The 21117-nt window shown below is 48.0% G+C and overlaps 1 protein-coding gene across 2 annotated transcripts in view; it reads right to left on the bottom strand.

Annotated features, from left to right (window-relative positions):
- The window catches only part of NAV2 (neuron navigator 2), a 396612-nt gene that overhangs the window by 106177 nt on the left and 269318 nt on the right, over window positions 1–21117 (bottom strand). For both annotated transcript variants that reach the window (XM_061201526.1, XM_061201527.1), the window contains exon 11: window positions 19171–19293. In XM_061201526.1, the coding sequence (XP_061057509.1) occupies window positions 19171–19293 (123 nt within the window). The remainder of the gene's footprint in view (window positions 1–19170; window positions 19294–21117) is intronic.

Below are 21117 nucleotides of genomic sequence, written 5' to 3'. Positions count from 1 at the left end.
GCTCAGAAATGTCAGTTCCCTTTGCTGGGTTCCTCTCTGAATTGAACAGCTCTCAACCCAGACGGGACTCATTTCCCCTTGTTCTGCTTTTAAAGAATGATTAAAAATAACCAGAACCACTTGGCACTGAAATTGTTCACAAACATTTATGGGGCTTCTAGCACGGGGCTTCCAGGCCCTGGCTGTTACAGTGTTAAGACGGACAGAGAGGGTTTCCACTGGCAGAGGTTCACAGTCCAGCGAGGATGCATCAGAAGACACTTTCCTTTCTGCCCTACCTTGGAGCCAAATCTTCCTTCTGAAAAAATGCTCTCGTTTACTGGGATTCTCACTGGTGGGTCTCATGCCGACTACACCAAGAAGGGCCTCTAATTATCTGCATTAAGTTACTCTAAGTCATTTGGTTAGTAAGTGGCTGAGCTGGGATTTGGGCTATCCCAGCCAAATTATTTGGGTGACAGGCTATTCCTCGGCTCTTAACCACTGCATTTTGCCTCAGGTTTGAGGTCTTGAATCCAAAGAAGCATGAAAAAGAAAAAGAAAGGCAGATGAGAAACGCTGACTCCCCAAAGCCCATTTGGTGGCATCTGGAACAAGAGGGAGGCCAGTGCAGGCCGGCAAGGGGGCTAAAGCTTGTAGCCTGGAGAGCAACCCAGTGGATTTAGATGCTATCTTCTTTCAGAATCACCTTAAGTTACAAGGAGGCCCTGGGGCAGGGAAAGGGAATTTCTGAGACTAGTAAGGTTGTGCCTCCCAGGGAAGGAGGTTCTGAAAGAATTAACTGTAATCTGATCAGAGCATCAAAACTGCCCTTGGAGCACATCGCTTTATGTTCCATTAGCACCGGGTGGTCATTTCCTCATTGCTAGCAGGAAGAACGTGGGCTGCTGAGGCCGGAGCCACACCTGTCCTAGGGGTGCAGCGAGCTGCACGGGAGAGGAGAAACCAGGACTTCACACGCCCATTTCACAGAAGGGAAACCAGAGCGCAAAGAAGGTGTGGATTACCCTAGAAACGTGCGTCCCGAAACTCAAGGTTCCTCTGAAGGACATTTAAGCCTGCCAGGCAAGAGGGCTTCATTCTCCTCGCTGGCTCTCAAGAGGCTTCACGCCCATAGCTGTGGTCTACCCCTTCTAAACCACTAGGAAGAGTGTGTGCAGGTAGTTGGGCGTGAACCCCTTACTTTTCCCACCAATAGGGCCCAGTGGCCTCCTTCCTGGAGAAGCAAAAGGTAGAAGCAGGTGTGATTCTTTTACCTGTTGGACTCAAGTGGCGCTAACTCAGAGATTGTGGGGAGTTGGTACCGATAGGAGAGGCAATGTCCCACACCTGGCCCTTTGAGTCCCTTGACCCTCGGGAGTGGCTGGGGGCAGTGTGTGGTCATGTGAGATAATGGAGAGGGCTTGTGCACGCAGGTCAGATGACCTGGGTTCTAGTCCTGCTTGCTGTGTGACTCCAGACAAATGACCTAGCCTCTCTGAGTCAGTTGCATCATCTAACTTGAAGGTGGTGGTGATAGTTTTCCCCTCATAGATGGGTATGCAGATGAAATGAACATCATTTGAATCCAGCCCCATCGGTTACTAGCTCTATTTCCCCATCTGTAACACCGAACTCACCAGCCAGGCTGTGATGCACACTAATGCACAGCTTAATGCACCTAGCACAAGAGAGGGGAGGGAGGTGCTTGTTATTTTCCACCCTCAGTGACCTCAGAACCCCACCGCTCCCCTCCCCCACCTCCTTCCCAGGTGCAGTGAAGTTCTGGGTCTGTTCTCTGGGTGCATGTCAGAGGGCTCGTTGCTTAGGGCAGAAAGCATTTCTCCAGCCTCCTTCCCTCCAGTTAGTGGGACAGCTGCTGCACCCCCTGGTTTACAACCCATTTATGGCAGGACACCCTGGTCACCGGGTGTTTGTGTAGTGTTTAATCATTAGGAGGTGGCCAGTTCTAATATGGTAAGCCCCAGGGCATCTACAGATAAGTCAGCTATTGCGTCTATCAGGGTCTGTTTTCAGAAGGCTCCTCTCGAAGGGCACAGGGATGACCTCTGACACAGCCTGGAGATGGGGGAGGTGACTTCTGAAGGGCACAGTGGGACATGGCTACTAGAGATGAGGCTTTAGGTATCCAAGTAAAGCACCAGCCAGCCTGGAAAACACAGCCTGCAGAGATGGGATCTCCTTTCCCTCCGTCCCATTTCCCTCCCTGCCAAACCTGGACTGTCTTTATCCTCCTCACCACTCAGATATCCCACTTGTTTTCCAAGATCCACCTAAAAGTCCCCTTTCCTCCAGGAATCCTGCTCTAGCGCTCTCGTTCTGACCTCTGAATCAGAAAGCATCCACAGTCCCCTGCCCTTTCCCTCAGTTGCTCATGACCTGGTCTTTGAGATAACGGAGAAGCCTTTGGTTTTTTTAAAGAAGGCGCCACTCCAGACCCCTGTGTACCCACAGGGTTAGCTCAGCACCCTACACATGCTAAGTCCTGGTGAGTGCTCCACTGGATGGAAGGGACAGTCACACTCCAGTCATTTCAGTCAGGCTGGCACCTGATCCTTCACTGAAGACCTACTCTGTGCCACCCACCCAGCTAAGGGCTGAACCAGTGCTGGGAGCAAGAAAAACAACCATGTTCACAGTGAAAAGCGAAAGCCTCAAGCTGGGGAAACATAACTCATCTGGCTAAAGCAGGAGTTCAGTTTAACAAGTGCTGACCGAGCACCTACTGTGTGCCAAACACTGTATTATCAGGTCATGGAAACCCAATGATAACTAAGATAATCCCTGTCTTCAAGCTTAATACAGAGATAATAGAAAAAAATAACAGTTAAGATTTTGTTAGAAATTAAAGGATTGCATGGGGCCCTTTGGGAGCTCCCAGGAAAGAAACTTACTTAGTCGGAGATGCCTAGTAAGGAAACATTGGAACCGAACGCTGAAAGAAGTGTATGTGTCAGTTAGCCTCGCAAAGCAGGGCCAGGAGAGGGCATTCTAAGCAGAGGGCCTTCCATGGGCAAAGGCACAGAGACGTAGAACATCATGGAGTGTGCTAGAAACTGTGAAAGGTTTGGTGCTGCGGATTATGAAGTGGGAAGTGAGGCTGGTGGGGCAGTCGGGGCGAGGTTGGGTGGACCACTCTAGATGCTTCTAAGCAGGTGAGTGATGCACTGATACGCGCGGTCAGATCGGCATTTGGGGAGGATCACTGCAGCTACGCACGGGCTAACGTGTGGAGTAACAGGACAGTGGCCATGAGAGCAGAGAGGCTGTGCCAGGAAACACAGCACATGAGAACACCCCATGAAGCGGTCGGAAGAGCGATGCTGAGGAGGCGGCCCAGCTCTCTGGCCCCAGTGGAGCTCAAATCTGAAGTCTGGGAGCTGACCTTGGTGGCACCAGCACTGGCGTGGTGGCTGGGTCATTAGCATGACAAGTGCTGCTTATGGACAGAGGCCCTCCGCTCCAGACTTCCTGCAGGGACATTCAAGGTCAGAGCCTGCATTAGCTCTACCAGCTTGCTGGCTTTGCCCTCTAGCCCTTTATCCCAGATCATTAAGAGCACAGCCCTCTGGGAGGCTACCTCGGGGCCCTTGTTTAAAGTGAGAAGCAAGGACATTTAATTGCCTCAGCTAGACACCGTGCTTTACTCCCCGCTCCCCTCCCCTCCATACCCCCTGCCTGGTTAGCACCCCAGGCGCTCCCACAGCACAGCCCACAGCTTGTGTCTTGAAACATAATCGGTGTGTGTTCTAAGGCCCTCCTCAAATTATGGCTCTGATCTTGACTTCCAGACGAAGAGCTGGAATTATAGCCTGGCTCCGAGAGACATTTAAATCCACAGGGTCATAAACCCTTTCAAGTTCTGTTTCAAGACCTTTGCTGGGGATTTTAACAGGTTTGCACCTCTGATGTTGTTATGCTATGGTCAGCCAGCTGGTTTCAAGAGTGGGGCCTCTTGCCAGGATGTGGAGTGTGCCGACTACTTCAGCTTTTGGCAATTACTCATGGGGGGCTCTGGCCTTAAATGATATCTTCTGCTTTTTCTTCAGCCAGAGTTCCCCAAGGGTAGGAGAAGCAGGGGGACAGGAGCTGAGTGAGACTGTCCCCCAGAGCAGAGTCACAAAGAGAAGGGTATGCTGGGGCACAGAGGCGATGCAGGCAAGTGGCCACAGTGCTGGACCTGGGGTTGGCAGGACCTATACTTCCATCCTGGACCCCCAACTTAGGCACTTCAACCTTCCTGTGTCTCTCTTTCCTCATCTGTGCAACTGGTATTCTAATCCTTTACAAAACAAAACTGGCTGCTGTTTACGGAGGGTGTTTAACTGGGCTCAGCCGCTGTGCTAACATTACCCCTGCACTACTCTAATTTACTCTGCACAGCAACTCTACGAAGTGGAAGTGGGCTCATTATTATTTATTTTATAGACAAGGACATGGGGGCTCAGGATGGTTAAGTTAATTGATCTCTGTCATGTAGCTGGGAGGCAGCAAAGCTGGAGTCTAAACATGTCAGGGGGTTGCAGGTTTGAAATCCTTTTTTCTGGGAAAGATAGTGGGCTGGGTCGAACCATTCGGTCTCACACAGGAGAAGCTCCTGGATACCAACAAACCCATTTTTTGAATGCAGGTTGGGGCCATGGTTAACTTAACTTGAGGACTGGATGAGGACTGAGTGGGATGGATCACTATAAGCCCCAGCACCAGAATTGATTTGTGTTGGCAATAAGAGTTGTTTACCACCACTGATGCCTCATTCTGATTGGTCAGTGCCTGTTCTGGTTGGCCAGTGCCCTATTCTGATTGGTCAGTGCCTGTTCTGGTTGGCCAGTGCCCTATTCTGATTGGTCAGTGCCTGTTCTGGTTTGCCACTGCCTTGTTGCCCTTGTTCTGACTGGTGAGTGCCCTGTTCTGGTTGGTTGGTGCCTGCACCTCAATGGCTTTAAGTATTTTGCATATTGTCCCTGCATCACAGAGCCAGACAGTCATTCAAGAACATATGTAATGAGCACCCTTCTGAGCCAGGCACTGTGCTAGGAAGGAGATTCACCTGCACACAGAACTGACCTAGTTTATGTTTTACTGATAGTTACAGTCTAGTGGAAAGACATAACAGACAAATAAATAAAAATGAACGCAAATGCAAATAGGGATGTGAAAAAATCAGACTGGATGCTCCAGAAGACACTAACAGCTGAGACCGTTAGAGAGAGTGGTCAGGGACCTTCTCTGAGAGATGGGTGAGATGTCTGAGTTGATTCCTGAAGGATGAGAATGAGTCAGCCTTATAAAAACAAAGGGGGAAGCGGGAGAAGCACATTCCAGGCACAAGGAATAGCACATGCAAAAGTTCTGAAGGGAGACATTTGGCAAGTTCAAGGGCCTAGAGGAAGGCATGAGTTGGGGAGGGGAAAGTGGAATGAGGTGAGGCCAGAGAGACAGGCAGGGACTAGAACATGCCCTACCCTGGAGACCATGGTAAGAAGTATGGATTCTATTCTATGTGTAGTGGAAATCCACTGAGGTAAAGTTATGGGCAGGGGGCAGAGGAGATCTGATGTACGTGTTAAGCAGATCACAATGGCTGCTGGGTGGAGAATGCACCACAAGAAGGCCATGGAGGAAACAGTGAGCCCAGTCAGGAGGCCACAGTGGGAGCTCAATGAGAGGTGATGGCAGCCTGGACCCCTGTGATGGCAGATGAGAGACAGTGAGAAGCATAGAGATCTGAGAGATCACTTGCAGGGACTATGGCCAAGATTTGCCAATAGACTGGATGGAAAAGGAGAGGAAACCTAAATATTCAGCAAGTCTTATTAATCATTCTTAGGATACTGTAAATTAATTATACAGCAAACATCTACTACTGTATATGCCAGGCCCGTGCAGAGTCCAGGAATGCTGAGTAGAGTAAGATACCATTCCGGTTCCTCCCTTTAGTTTAGCGGGGGAGACCACACCTGGAAGCAGACAACTCCAAAGGCATGCTACATGCTACCAGAGAGCAAAACACGGGTTACCGGGAGACCCTGGATGGATGAGAGGCCCGCGGGGGACCCTGTCTGGGGTTAGGGGAGGAGAGGAGAGGGCAAAGAGGCTTCCTAGGAAAGGCAGGGCTGGGGCCGGTCCTGGAGCATGAGTGGGGGTTACAGAGGTAAGGGAAGCCAGGAGCTTATTCCTGATTATTCCAGGAGAGAGCTGGATCCATGGACTACTCATCACTGGTACACCTCCTCTTTTAGAGGCGGGCAGCACAGTACCCCAGGGAGAACATGTTTTTGGAGTCCGACAGACCAGGTTGGAATCTGAGCTCTGCCACTCACTGCCCACGTGCCCCTGGGCAAGTCACTTAGACCCACTGACCCAGGACTTCTCAACTGTGAAATGGGGATAACTCCTCACTGGGTCCCATGCGAGGTTAGAGCAAATATGCAAAGCATTTTAGGACAATACCTAGAAAAGTAGCTGTTGCTGACAATGAGGCTCAGAGGCCAGGACCACAGATTGCAAACTGCCGAGAGTCCTATGGAGGAGTTTAGACAGCCTCCCAAGGGACCTCCATCCCTGGTGTACCCAGAGCTCTCACGAGCTGCTCCCACACTGACAATGGAAAAATGATCCCTTCTCCCTGCAAGAGCCCCTACAGAACAAGGCAGAGGGTACCTGGAGATCTACCCGCATCTGCCTGCATGGTACTCAGCTTCTGGCTGATGGTGGGACACCCAGTGTGGCCCCTGCACTCACCCTCTGCAGCCACCTGTGTACCCTGTACAAGACTACACATGAGAGTCCTGCCCAGCCAAGATGCCCTGTGATTCTGCCGCACGTCTCCTCTAGGGCTTCAACTACCGCACCCTCGTGGGTTACCCACGGGTCCACATCCCGGAAGCCCAAAGAGGCAGCCAGGGAGGATTGTTTTTTTTTTAAGCCTCATTTTGCCACCAGAGGGGTTGCGAGTGCCTCTCCCCAAATCTCAGGGTAAGCTAAAGAGAGAGGAGACGACAGAAACCCTTGAGTCAGGGGCTTTGAGCCCACCGAGGCATGAAACCACTTCATTTCCTTCAGTCCCCATTTAATCTCCTCCACACAATCCTGCAACATCCCTCAAACTGTCAGGGTCCCTCTTCAGATCTCATTTCAGGCAATTTTACAGAACTGAGCACCGCGGATTAATGAGGGCGATAAATCAAAGTGCGCGGCGGACAAGGGAAAACAACAGGGCTGCAGCTGGAGCGCACAAAACCGGCCTCCTTTTCCTTAAGTCCCAAGACACAAAAGCCATAGGGGTCTATGGCAGAGGCCACTCCCAGAGAAGACAGACCCTGAAGGTCACCAGGTGTGACCAGCAGGACAAAGGCAACTCTGAAGCCTCTGCTGGAGGTTCTGGCACTGAAGAAATTAAATGTTCCTACAGAGGAAAATATGACTCCCACGGCTTGAAGCATCCCCAAATTCTTCTTAAGGAAGAGCTAGAGTTCCCTCCGCAGCAGCAGAGCCTGGCCTGAGCCACAGTCTCTGGCATTCCTATGACCCAGCCTCCAGATGGGAAAAACGAGAGCTGGGAAGAGGACTGTCTCAAAGGTCAGCGGTCCCCAGGCTGTCACCTTTGCAAGCACCTCAGCTGGTGCAAAGCACTAAGGAGATGCTCGTCCATCACTCATGTAGCTCCCAGTGAGGGTCACCTTCTGGAAGGATGGCACTGAGCCTCTGAACAAAGAGGAAGCAAGCACGATGATGGAAAGCAAAGGTTTTGTGCCCAGAGAGACCTGAATTCTACTCCTAACTTTGCCCCTTAACGGCACTGTGGCTTTGGGAGGGAATGTCACCTTTCAGAGTCTGCTCCCTTATCCGTAAAGCTCATGGTCTTGTATAAACCCATTCCCAGTTTTGCCCTCTGGGACTCTGGTGTACCGCACAAAGCCTGCCAACTGCACGAAAAATCACAGTGTAGGGAAGTCCCCCCAAGCCCCCCGACACTGCTCATTCCCAAAGCCGCCCGCTCCCCTTTGGACAGGCAGAGCCCGCTGTAGTGGTGATTTAGGGAACAATGTCCTCCCAAGTCTAATTAAATCCTGAGTCAAAACACCCACCAAAGTAAATACAATTCACTGCTTATCAGTCACTTGGAATTTTATCTCAATGAAAATAAGACTACAATCCCATGAGCTTCAACTTCTAATATAACTTTGGTGAAGCTCCAAATTAGAGCAAAATCCATTATCAGATTTTCTCCAAAGCGTCAGAAACGTACATACCCCCACCACTCCCGGTCACAGCTCTGTCTGCCCTGCCTTCCCCTTTTGCAAGATTTCATTCCGTCCTTCAGCCCTGGGCATTCATCTGTGCCTGCCGTCAGCGACACTGCTACCTGCCTCTCTCTCCCTAAGTGCCTCGTGGCTTCGCTTTGAAGCGCAGTAAGGATGGACTTTGAGGCTTTCTCTCCTCTGGGAGAAGAGGGGCCCCTCAGCCTGCTGGGTCTGCACACACCAGGGGCCCTGGACGAGCACCGCGCTCCTAATAGAAACGCCATTGCACGACGACACCTGTCATCGAGATCATCAGAGCCGAAAGGTTCGTGGGGTCCCTGCCCTGTGCGGATGAGTCACAGCCTTGAGTCATTCTGTAACTCTGTCCTTCAAATGACAAACAAGAACACCGAGTCCCAGGAACTCAAGGACCTTAAACATCCTTAAACTCAAGGAACGAGGGGTTCGGGGAGGGGAAGCATCTTGCCCAAGATGTTCAATGGTGGCAGAACCAGATCTAGGACAAGGACTCTTGATTCCTAGTGCACTCCCTCCCTTACTGCATGGACTGCATTCATCCTTACCAAAGCGATAATGTGCGCTTTCATCAGTTACTCAGAGTTCATGCTCTCCAAACGCATGCCGAGATGACTTTGCTCCCCAAAGCCTGGAGGACAGAGCAGTCACTGGACCACAAACCATCTCCCCAGACCTGGATTTCCTCACTGGCAAAGTGAGAGAGGGCTGCAGCTGGTGACTCTGAAGGGCGCTCTCTCCCCCAGCCTTGCATGGTAAGCCTCTCTTCGGAGGGGCAACCTTGGGAAAATACATTTACATGCAAGGTAACCTTGAACGGAAACTGGGCTGGCACAGCTGTCCAGCATAACCAGCCTAAAGGCTACACTTAACCAGGAACACGTCTCCACAGCCGGTGTAAGGGCTCCTTCTACACCAGGCTTATTTCATCAGCTCCTGCATTTCAGTCACAGAAATCACAGCTAGGCTGCTCTTCAAACACGACAAAGGATATTAAAGGAAACAAAAGGAAAATCCCAAGTGGATAATGAAACAAGCGGGCCTATTTTGACACTTGGGTAATATTTTTAAAGGATCTCTCAAATCATCACTGACAGGAAAAGAAACCTCCTGCATTTCACTACAGTAACAACAAGTTCCCAATGTAGGATGACATTTAGCCCTCAGGGCTACCCCTGGTCCTTCCAATTCCCACAAATCTCTTTGGCATTTGGCACACGGTGTTATGGGGGCTTATTAAGGCTCCTCTCCCCTCAATTTGACTGCAAGCTTCCTGAAGGCAGGGAGCAGGGACGATGTCCTGACTCACCTTTGGATCCCCAGGGCCTGGTGCATGGGAGATGCTCTGTCAATATTAAATAGTCATCAGCATTTTCTATAAGCTGTCACATATTAAGATACAGGCCAAATACTTTGCTGAAATGCAACTGACCCATAGTATTGTCTAAAATTCCTCATCCAGTTCAGTCAGCGGGTTCCTCATCTATGGGCTCACCCTCCCCGACCTAGGCCATCAGTCAGACTAGGCGCCATGGTGCCCAGCATCTGATAGGTATGTAGTGAATGTGTGATGAACTGCATGATTCAGAGTTGGTTACATAATGCGGTGGGGTGGCGGTGGTATTAGGCTCAGGCTGCCACTTGTATGTAATAAAACAATGATAGTCACTAAGGAGTTCTCCACATATTTTGTTCTCACAGGCACCTGGCAAAAATGTACTTCTCTTCACCTCTGAATCTAAGTGTACCACTGTGACTTCCTTCGGCCAATGACAAATGAGTGGAAGTTACAGGGGCCATTCCTGGACAGAAGCTTTAAGAGGCAGTGTGTCTTCTCTTTGCCATGGACATTGTCAATGCTCTAAATAGTCGCCTCTCTGGCACCCTGCGTCCTAGGGTGAGAATGATGTACAACATAGCTTCCCACTGATCTGCAATGGCCAGATACTGAGGGTGGGTTTTGGGAGTTGTTTGTTATGCAGCACAACCTAGCCTGTCGTAACTGATGCAAAGACTGGCCCAGGTACTCGGATTAAAACACATGATGTTATTTTCTGTTCCAGGGCACAGGCGTAGTCAGATTCTGAGTTTGGGATGGGGGCCTATGCTTCAAATTTCTGGGGGAGGAAGCACAGAAAAAGGTGCCTCATTTGGTCTTTTTTTTTTTTTTTTTTTGCCACGCCACATGGCATATGGGATCTTAGTTCCCCGACCAGGGATCGAACCTACGCCCTCTGCAGTGGAAGCATGCAGTCTTAACCACTGGACCGCCAGGGAAGCACCTGGTTGTTTCTCTTTGACCTGTCACTCTTGCTTTTGTATTGCTAGATGTCTTCTCATCCATACTTTGGACAACCATCAAGTCTCCGAATTACCTTTAAGCAACTATTGAAAAGGCACCACGTTTGGAAAATGTGCTTTGGGGGAGTGACTGTCTTCCCTGTCCCCTAACATACACACACTCCGCTGTGCTTCTCCTATGGCATGCCCTGGAACAAAGCCATGAAGTCGGGCAGCATAAGGGAGTGGAGGGTTCTCGTGGGGCCACTATACTGCCTTTTTTTTTTTTTTTTTAAGTGAAAACACTGCATGGATGAGAAATGATACTCCACAGACCATTCTTTCTCTTCTTGTTACAACCCCCTGGGAGAATTCCTTTGTGGCTGAAGGTGCAGATGGTTTGCTTCCTGTCAACGCTGCTCCCTGTTCAGCACAGGTGGCCTCTGCCCACCCATTCCACAAGCAGCCGCTCTTACTTAAAAAGGAAGCCAGTGGTACCGGCAGAAAAGAGGCCCTTGGGAAACGCCAATGCAGTAATTATGATCCTGTTACCACGGAAATAGAGGTTTGCCTCTAAGGCTCCTTTTATGAGCTTTAAAATGAAAGTGACTTTCACTCTCTCCTACTTTGTGTTCTCTTGCTACACACCGGCAGGAGAAGAAAGGGGAAAGGGATGGAAAAGAAACACAATGAAGATCATTGATGCTGGGCACTGTACTAGAGGCATCTTCTTATTCGAAGAAAATGAGTATAACCCTGGAATGCAGGACTAGGAAAACGCTTGGGGGCACTAGTGGGTATAATAGGCAGTTATGAGGCAGTGAGAAGGAGGAGGCCAGGAGTATGAGAGAGGAAGAGAGGGGAAGGGCTGGGGGTGACAGAGGGATGGAGGCGGGGGAAGGGGGAAAAAGAGAGAGAGAGAGAGAGGGAGACAGAGAGAGGGGGAGAGACAGAGAGAGAGAGAGAGAGAGAGGGAGAGAGGGGGAGAGAGAGAGAGGGAGAGAGAGAGAGGGAGAGAGGGAGAGAGGGAGGGAGAGAGAGAGAGAGAGAGAGAGGGAGAGAGGGGGAGAGGGAGAGAGATCAACTGATTCAGCCAAGCAAGGCAAGATGAAGGCAAAGTTCATTTTCACTTAGTCCAGTAGGAATCTCAATGCTGAATTACCACGCAAATACGCAACCATGTAGGACCTTATGTACAGCTGTATTCTCAATTTTCTCCCTTTTCTAAATGTCATATTCTAACTTACATTTCCTTCTGTCCTAATGTTTCATTCTTTTAATTTACAATTGTTCTTTTACTATACATAGTTACTCTAAGCTGTTACGGAAAGAAGAGGGCTTAACTATTAGTTAATTAAATATAAAGGTAAGAGAACTGCAGAGGGCTAGAGGCCAGATTGCCCTGAATGGCTTGCAGGCTGAAGAATAATCAGTGTATTTATCTTTGTTCCGTACTTTATAAAGCACTTTCCCTACCGTCACCTTGGGCCCTCCTCACAACAGTCCTGTGAGGCACGTGTGAATACTGTCCTCATTTTAGAGACAAAACCCTGAAACTCAGGAGTTTTAACTAGACCTAGGGTCCCTCTACAGCAAACCCCATGTCTTCTCTTTACTCCACAGCTGCCTTTTGAAATAGAAATGAGCTGGTCTATATCAACGCTGCCCAAAAGAACTTGCTGCAGTGATGAAATGTTCTCTATCTACTGAAGAGTGTCTGCATTCTCCAATAGGGTGGCCCCAAACCACGTGGGACCTGGGAGCACTTGAATGTGGCTCACGTGACTAAGAAGCCGACTTTTAATTTGGTTTATTTTACACTGCCATGGCCACATCCCACTGGGGGTCCTTACACTGGGCGGTACAGATCTTCAGTCCTGCACTCCCACCACATGAATGCAGGAGAAACAGGGCTCAAATACTGGCAGCCAGAGATGGCATGAAGTGCGATTAGTGATAAAAGAAGGGCAAACCCCGCCCTCTTGGCTTCCTCGGTGACGGCGGGAAGATTAGGAAATGACAGTGCTCAAAAGACACAGAGAGGAGACAGCGAGGGGGAGGGAGGGAACATTTTAGGGGAGCCCTCCTTAGACCATGGCTCAGCCAAGTAGGCCCGCAGACCCCCAAACTCTGGGTAGAGAAACTCCAGCAATGCCTCAGGGACTACAGTGGTAAGCCGGGAGCAGGGAGAATTCTTCAAATGACTGCAGAATCTCAGCAGATTCTATGGGCCCTGGATTTCTGGGATCATTAAAAGGAAGGATCAGCCTTGGCCTGGGATCTTGAAATTGTGGACCCCTCCTCCAGCAAACCACCCAAATTGGCAGCAGATCAGAATCCACAAACAGGCATCCCTCCTCCAAACCTGCAAGGAGGCTAAGGGGTAAACTGGCCCAGCACTGTGTAAGAAAGGCCTTTTCCTTGAGGCCTGAAATCACGATGGGATAAGGGATGAGGGTCAGCCCATCTGCAGTGTCCCTGTGAGAAAAGTGTGGGATGGAGGGAGAGGAGTCAAGAAATATTCCCTCTTCCCTCTTAATGCAAACTGTTTTGCATTGTCCCTTAAGGATGGAGTTCGCCTTTCCAGGCATCTGGGCATTGTTTACCTTTTTAGTGAGTAGGGCCTCAATTAACGCGATGACACCAAGATAAGGGCTGGAACTAGGGAAGAATCCCTGCACAGAGGGCTCCCTGAGTGGGCAGTATGGCAGGTGGTTACAGCCTCTGGGGGGGTCTGGTGGGCCTGGGTTTCAATTCCAGCTTGGACACTATAGACAGTTAGCTGTGTATGCAACCTAACCCTCTCATAGCCTATGAAACTAGGATAATACCTCCTCTCAAAGGGTCAGGGTTAGGAATTAATGACACAAAGTTTGTAAGGTGCTTGGCACAGTTCCTGGCATATAGCGATCCATCAGGAAATAGCGACTATGATTGTTTCTGTTATTTTCTTTTTTTAAAATTAATTTTTACTGGAGTATGGTTGCTTTACAATGTTGTGTTAGCCTCCACTGCACAACAAAATGAATCAGCCATACACATACAGATATCGCCTCCCTTTTGGACTTCCCTCCCACTTAGGTTACCACAGTGCATTAGGTAGAGTTCCCTGTGCTGTACAGTATGTTCCCATCAGTTGTCTATTTTATACATAGTATCAATAACGTATATGTGTCAACCCCAGTCTCCCAATCCCTCCCACCCCGCCCCTTTCCTCCTTGTGTTTTATTATTTTCTGGTAAAGATGTGTATTAGTTTTCTATTGCTGCTGTAACAAATTCTAATAAACTTGGTGGGTGAAAACAATAAGTATGTACTGTCTTACAGTTCTTCGAGGCAGAAGTCTGAATTGGGTCTCATGGACTGAAATCACAGTGTCGGCAGGGCTACATTCATTTCTGGAAGCTGTAGGGGAGCAGAATCTGTTCCTTTGCCCTTTCCTTTTTATACAGGCCACCCACATTCCTTGGCTGTGGCCCCCTCCTCCATCCTCAAAGCCAGCCAGGGCAGGTGGTGTGCCTCTCACACCTCATCACTCTGCCCCCGTCTCCTGCCTCTTCCACTTTTAAGGACCTTGTGATTACATTGGGCCCACCTGGATAATCCAAGGCACTCTATCTAAACGTCAGCTGATAAGCAACCTTAATTCCCCTAGTCATGTAGCGTAACATATTCACAGGTGCTGGGGATATGGTCAGGGACATCTTTGTGGGGCCATTGTTCTCCTTACCCCAGGCTTGGAAGGGAGGACGAGGGGAGAAGTCATTCCCATCTGTGCTCCCTCTAGCCTGCATATCCCAGCAGGGGCGATGCCTAAGAAATAGCTGGGTTGGGGACCTACCACATGGTGAGGGCTCCTACCAATTGCATCTGCTGGCTGGGGTGCTCTGGCCTGGATTCAACTCCTTTCTCCAGGTCGGGCCTGAATCTGTGAATGCACTGCTTGGTGCCAGGAGGCCGTGTTGTTCCACACAAATCACAAAGCCAAGCAGTGCCCTGGGCTCTTGGAGATCTTGTGACACTCCCACCGAGGAAGGAGGGCCTGGCTTGGCAGGCTGGTCAAATACCAGGTTGCATAGTTACATCCTCACACTGTGGGACTCCCTGTTCAAGCTGAAGCTGGGACGGCTCCGAGCACCAAGGCCTGGGTCCCAAATGCAGACAGTCCAGTTTATACAATGACTGAAGCCCAACTGAAATGCCATCTCAATACCTAAAATGTGCAGAATTTGCAGGGCAATGAAAATCTTGTAACAAGGGAAAAACAAAACAAAACAAAATAGTTTCTCCTTCCTGTTTGGTGGTGTCAGAGGGCAATTTTCATTTTGTTCAAGTCTCAGGCTGACGTTTTAACACGCGGCATTAGTTTTTCTGCTATTTTTATTACTACCTAAATTAATAAAAGCAACTGGTGTTCGATAAGCATTTTAATGGTTGGGAAGAAAGTTACCAAGTAATGCAAAGTCCTCCTCGGCATCTATGTGCACAGAAGCCTGGCTTCTGTCCTCCACGTGCTCTCAATGACACGTACATGACCATCGGGGGAGCATCTAACTGTCTTAGCTCACTGCTCGCTAAAGCACGATGCCAGAAGGGGCCACAGCGGTGCTTTGGGGGGACAAAGAAAGGGACCTGAGAGTGGAAACTTTCCCACAGCTGACCTTTAAGCTTTGAAAACACTCAACTCACTGGAGTTCAAGAACTTCTGATGGGTTCCGAGGAGACAGCAGTGCGTGCAACCAGCCGGAGTTCCACAAACCATGCGACTGTGGGCCCAGCCCCTGGGCCCTCCTTGTTATTTTCTTTCCTTCTCCCAGGCTGCCAGCCCACAGACCTCCATGCCAAAGCTCTCTTTAGTTATCTGTTATCTGGGGGCAACAGCTTGTAATAAGCCACCTCCGTTTGTCCCTTTTGATCCTCCCTTCTCAGACAGCTGGCTCTAGTTTGCTGAAAGTTGCTCCTGATGACTATCAGGTAAAAACTAGAGCCCACGGGTGGCAACCCTAAAGAGTGACAGGAGATCAAGGACAGACTTGGCATCTTGAATTTACGATCGTCATTTATTATTTCTCAGAAGCTGGCTGGTGACATAACGAGACTCACAAACAGATATGGTCTCTGTTTCCCAGACTCTGAAGGTACACGTTCCTATCAGTTACTTTTAATAACCCTGAAGATACCCCAGCTACATCCCGTCACCAACAGCCACGGCCTGCCTGGTGGGTCGGCATCCTTTAGGGCCTTCCCCCAGAGAGCTGTCCTTCGGGGCTGCACTGCCAAGTTGTCAATGATGTTCCTGTTTGCACTGTGAGGTGGTCCGCCCTTCTTGTGCTTGCCTTCCCTTTGCTGAGGGCTCATCAGAAATCATCTCTCAGTACTTTTCCTATTTCCTTTGTAGAACTCATGTAGTTTACTGCTTGTGTGTGAATCCTTAAGGACTGGGCTGTCTTTTTATAAAAAACTTCACGGAAATACCTTAGCTCTTTTTTTCAGGTTAAAAGGGAAGAATTCTGGAAAGGTGCTGGGTTCTCTGCATTTTTTTTTTCACTTGTCTAAATTATTTAAACCACATATTTCCAATTCAAGGATAAGAACAGGATTACCTAGCCTGCAGCCATTTGCATACTACTTTTTATTTTTTAATATATCTGCACACCATCTGTGATATTCTTCCTTGATATTTCACGTTAAATCATCCCAAGCCTACACCATCCTTACCCTAAGCAATATTTGTAAAATCATGGGTTTGAGATGCTAGTTGTAAGGTTTTTTTTTTTAATTACAATTAAAATGTAATTGTTAAAAAGAAGTATTTCCCTGTCTAGCATCTAAAATTATTTCCTGTACTATTAATGTTAGCCTCTCACTTTGGGACACACTCATGTAGAATATAGTTTTGGGAAGAGATTTACATGAGGAACTTGAAAGAAATAAATCTACTGCTATTTCAACTTAGCCAAAGACAAAGAATTCTTATGGTCTGTTTACACTAACTTTGGAGAGTAAAGAAATTTAACATACTCAAGAATAATGCAGAATATCTCACTGCCTACAGGTTAACACTTTTATATAAAATAGAACATTTGTAAGCATTATTAAATCCTTTTTTTAAAGCCACCTGAATTCTTTCTTTACAAGTTGGTCAGGGGACTTCCCTGGTGGCGCAGTGGTTAAGAATCCGCCTGCCAATGCGGAGGACACGGGTTCGAGCCCTGGTCCGGGAAAATCCCACATGCCACGGAGCAACTAAGCCCGTGCGCCACAACTACTGAGCCTGCGCTCTAGAGTCCGCGAGCCACAGCTACTGAGCCCTTGTGCCACAGCTACTGAAGCCCACGTGCCTAGAGCCCGTGCTCCGCAAGAAGAGAAGCCACCACAATGAGAAACCCGTGCACCGCAATGAAGAGTAGCCCCTGCTGGACAACACTAGAGAGAGCCCACGTGCAGCAACGAAGACCCAATGCAGCCGAAAATAAATAAATAAATAAATATATTTTTTAAAAAAGTTGGTCAGTTATCCATTCAGTCTTAAATGACCACATCTGAGCAATTCCAGCTTGGAGAGAACCAGGAGACACTGTTGTCTACTTGGTCCCACCATAGGGGCTGAGCTGGAACAACAGAACAAATGCCACCCATCTTTCCAGTCCCCGCCCAAATCCTCCACCTCCAAAAGCAGGAACAAGCTCAGCTGTGATCTATGATCATTCCATTAACCTTGCAATGAAGCATTAAATTAAATTGTCTACTGCAGACCCTGCTTTCGCTACAAGGGGAAAAAGGCCTTCACTTTATGCTAATAGATTTACTAAGCAACTCCATGTTTACAAGAGAATGCAAATAAGCAAAATAATTTAGCAAATTGTGAAATCTCCAGTGGGGGTGTTACAACAACTGATTTTTCTTTTGCCGATACTTACTCTAAAGATTTTAGTTATAGAGAGTTTTAGCCTTAGAAAGAGCAGTTCTCAAACGGTTCATCTTTCTATAGAATTTTCAAACCAATACTTTAAATAAAATTACAGGAAAAAAGCTGACTTGAGCTGGCACCCTAGTAGAAAGTCTTCTGTCCTCTCTGGTATCAATCACCACCTTGGATGCTGGGGAGACTCGGAGAAGGACATAGTTGAGTTGGTGGCAGAGTCTGGGCCTGGGGCAGATGCCAAGTTCCCGATAACGAATTCAGCACTCTCCACACCAGCCCAAGCTTCCAAGTCTTCCCCAGAGAAGGTGAGGATTCCTCTTCAGCAAATTCCATTTCTGGGGGTAACTTCAAAATAATGCTGCCCTATTTCTCTGAAGCCAGAGAACTACAGAAGTTATATCACTCTCTGTAAAAAAGTATGTCCTGCTCAGTTCATAATTGCTTACTTCTTAGTTTTCACTAGAAATTAAGGTTTTTAAGAGTCGAGGATTCTAATTTAAACATGTGATTAAAGCTAATAGGAATAACAAGCAAAAAAAAAAAAAAAAAAGTATGTCCTGCTAAGAGAATAGTAAGAAGCTGGGCTTGTGATACAAATATTTGGCACAGTGATTTCAAACCACTCATATCAAAATTCCATGTTATGGGGACTTCCCTGGTGGCGCTGTGGTTAAGAATCTGCCTGCCAATGCAGGGGACACAGGTTCGAGCCCTGGCCCGGGAGGATCCCACATGCCGCGGAGCAACTAAGCCCCTGCGCCACAACTGCTGAGCAGCCCCCGCTCGCCACAACTAGAGAAAGCCCACACACAGCAACGAAGACCCAATGCAGCCAAAAATAAATAAATAAAAATAAATTTAAAATTCCATGTTATGTCTCATCAACCCAGATGTGGAAAGAGGCCAAGTATGCCAGAAAAATCCTTCAACAGTCAGATCATTAAAGGGTACTGAAATCTAGAAATATAGCACATCGGAACTGGAAGGGATCTTGGAAATCATACAGTCCAAGCCCCTTCTTTAATAAATTGCTCATGGTCATAGAATTGGTTTGTGTCAGAGTAAAGACTAGAAACTTAGAGGCCAAATATTCTTCTTTATTATAGTGTTTTCTGAAGCTCTTTTTCTCTCTGAAGCAATGAAGACCGGTCAAGTCCTGTCATGTCAACTACTCAGCATGCAGTGTATAAAGCTACATGGTTAAGCCTTGCCTCCTATCACCAGGCAACTGGAGAATTATGGGGAAGCCTGCTCAGCCACGGCCAGGAGAGCTCTCTTCTACACACAGACCTTCTGTGCAACACCAGGGACTCTGTTCCTTCCAAGGTGCAATACCTAGAAAGCTGGCTAACAGAGGAAGCAAAGCAGATCCCCAGGGCCTGCTGAACTGATAAAAGATGCAGTAGCAACAGTCAAAACAACAACAAAAACTGCCCAGCCTGAGATCGCTGGGTTCGTGCTGTCAGAAGCACCATCCTACCCAGAAGCAGGATGCAAGAGCTGGTCAGCAGCCCTCTCCCTCCTGCTGTGCCAGGTCCTAATCCCAGGCCCAGCTTCAAGGCCTCCCAACCTCTCTGGTGGGTTAAAGTAGCACCCATCCGCTCTCACTATCACCGCCCTCATTTCTCAGGCCCCTCTGGAATGACCTCCACACCCGGGCAACCCCAAGTGGAGCAGGCTTACCTGTCAGCATCTCCGAGGCCCAGGGAGGTGTTTCTTTGCAGGGTCTCCCGCACCACAGCCATCCCATCAGGGAGCCGGTTCAGGCGGCGGGTGTAGAGGCCAAGTCCACCATCGGTCATGTACCTTTGAAAGGAGAAGAGGATGACGCAAATGTATGGTTAAGAGCAAGTCCTGTGCCATCTTGCGGTTCATATCCAGAAGCCCTGCATGGCCATCCCGTGCTCTAAGGGGGAAGGAACTGAGGCTTTCCCAAGGCTCTGTCACTGATCACAGCCCAGGGATAACTCAGCTGACTCAACCCAAAGGATCACCAGCTTGCTAGCAAAAATAAGTCGGCTTAATTAACCCAAACTCACAGGAATCTATGAAGCAGAAGGGAACTAGTAAATAAAATCAACTGTCAGATGCATTCATGACATTCTTTTTAATGTCAGCAATTATACAAGCAGGTGTTTTACCTAAGCACTGTGAATGGAACTGACAAGTCATCGGCAAATCATAGGGAAAAATGTTACAGAACAGTGCAGTGGAAAAAGTAGGCAAGCTTTTAAGAGGAAAAGAAAGAAAAGATGGAGGATACAAGAGCCAGCTTTGCGTCATGGGCAAGTCACTTCTCTGAGTCCTGTGTTTTTCATCTAAACTGTGTGAATATCACAGCCTTCCTGCATCACAAGGTGGACATGAGAATTAGTGAGGTAAGGAATATCACAGCGCTCTATAATTTGTATAAGATCGTATAAACAGAAGACGTTATTAGGATAGTCATCATCTTGAAATAGCTACAAGGGTAAATTTCACCGCTGATACTGATGTCTTAAGGCGGGTGTCCCAAACTCTCTGAATAACAGTAATGCTCCTTTACTTTTCTAGATCTCTCGGTGATGCCACAAAGCTATCTTCTGATGAAATCAGTGTTGTCAGGGGAAAGGGGATACCCCTGAAACTTTCTGTATAGATGGCTGACTATTTACCAATCAGACCAGTTCCTGAAAGATTAGCTACCAGTAGGAGGTAGTTCAGGTCCAAAGCAGCTTTACTTCATGTACCTTCGCTCCTCCACGACACCCCACAAAGGAGACTGCTTGTGCCATAACCCCCATCTCCAGAGGAGAACAAGAATTCAAAGCAAAATTTGAGCAGAGCCAGAATCCAAACTCAGATCCCTTAAATTCCCACATGGGCCCTATCAGATAGACCCGCAATGCATCTGAAACTGCCAGTGATTTGCATTTCAAGTCAAATAATGGGAAGTAAGAAGACCAATGAATGAGTGGTTGTTTTGCTGCAACAGTCAGCTGAGCTACATCATGGAATGTTTCACCGCATTTGGTATCTTGGCTTTAGAATATATGGCGTAGATCCTGAGGGTTCTCAACCCTTGAGATTCTTCCACCTCTAGTTTAGGAACTTCTTAGGATATATTCTTAGAAAAATGGACTTACAGGATGCTGTGGAGGTTTCCCAGAACCAGTAGGGTCAAGTTAGAGTCAGAGAAGAAAGTTCTCACAGAAGCCATCTTGGGTGAGAAGGAGCTTCTGTTTTGGGTCAAAAGAACTCTCTCTCCCTTAGGGCAGCTTCCAGGATACCATGTCTGAATTGACTTCTCTGATGGCCCCATTCATCCCCGTTTATGACATTAATGATCACAATGCCAGCATAATGGAAAATCTGCTGAAGTCAGTCAAACCGATTGTTTGTGCACCAGCAAAACAACACAACAGACTGGTTTTTTTCACTCAACCGTAAGATAAAAACCACCCTGTGAATATACTAAAACCCAATGAATTGTACACTTTAAAATGGTGAATTTTATGGTATTTGACTTATTCCTCAAGAAAAAAGAAAAAAGAAAAAAGAAAAACCAAAAATCCCAGCGATTGCAGCTATAGTTAAATAATTATTTGTGTAATGACTTTTGGATGCTTGGTTCCCATGCTGGATAGTGGA

The sequence above is a fragment of the Eubalaena glacialis genome, chromosome 10, assembly GCF_028564815.1.
Source record: "Eubalaena glacialis isolate mEubGla1 chromosome 10, mEubGla1.1.hap2.+ XY, whole genome shotgun sequence".
NCBI lineage: Eukaryota > Metazoa > Chordata > Mammalia > Artiodactyla > Balaenidae > Eubalaena > Eubalaena glacialis.
Note: the sequence above shows the minus strand (reverse complement) of the source record. Positions and strands in the feature narration are given on the sequence as shown.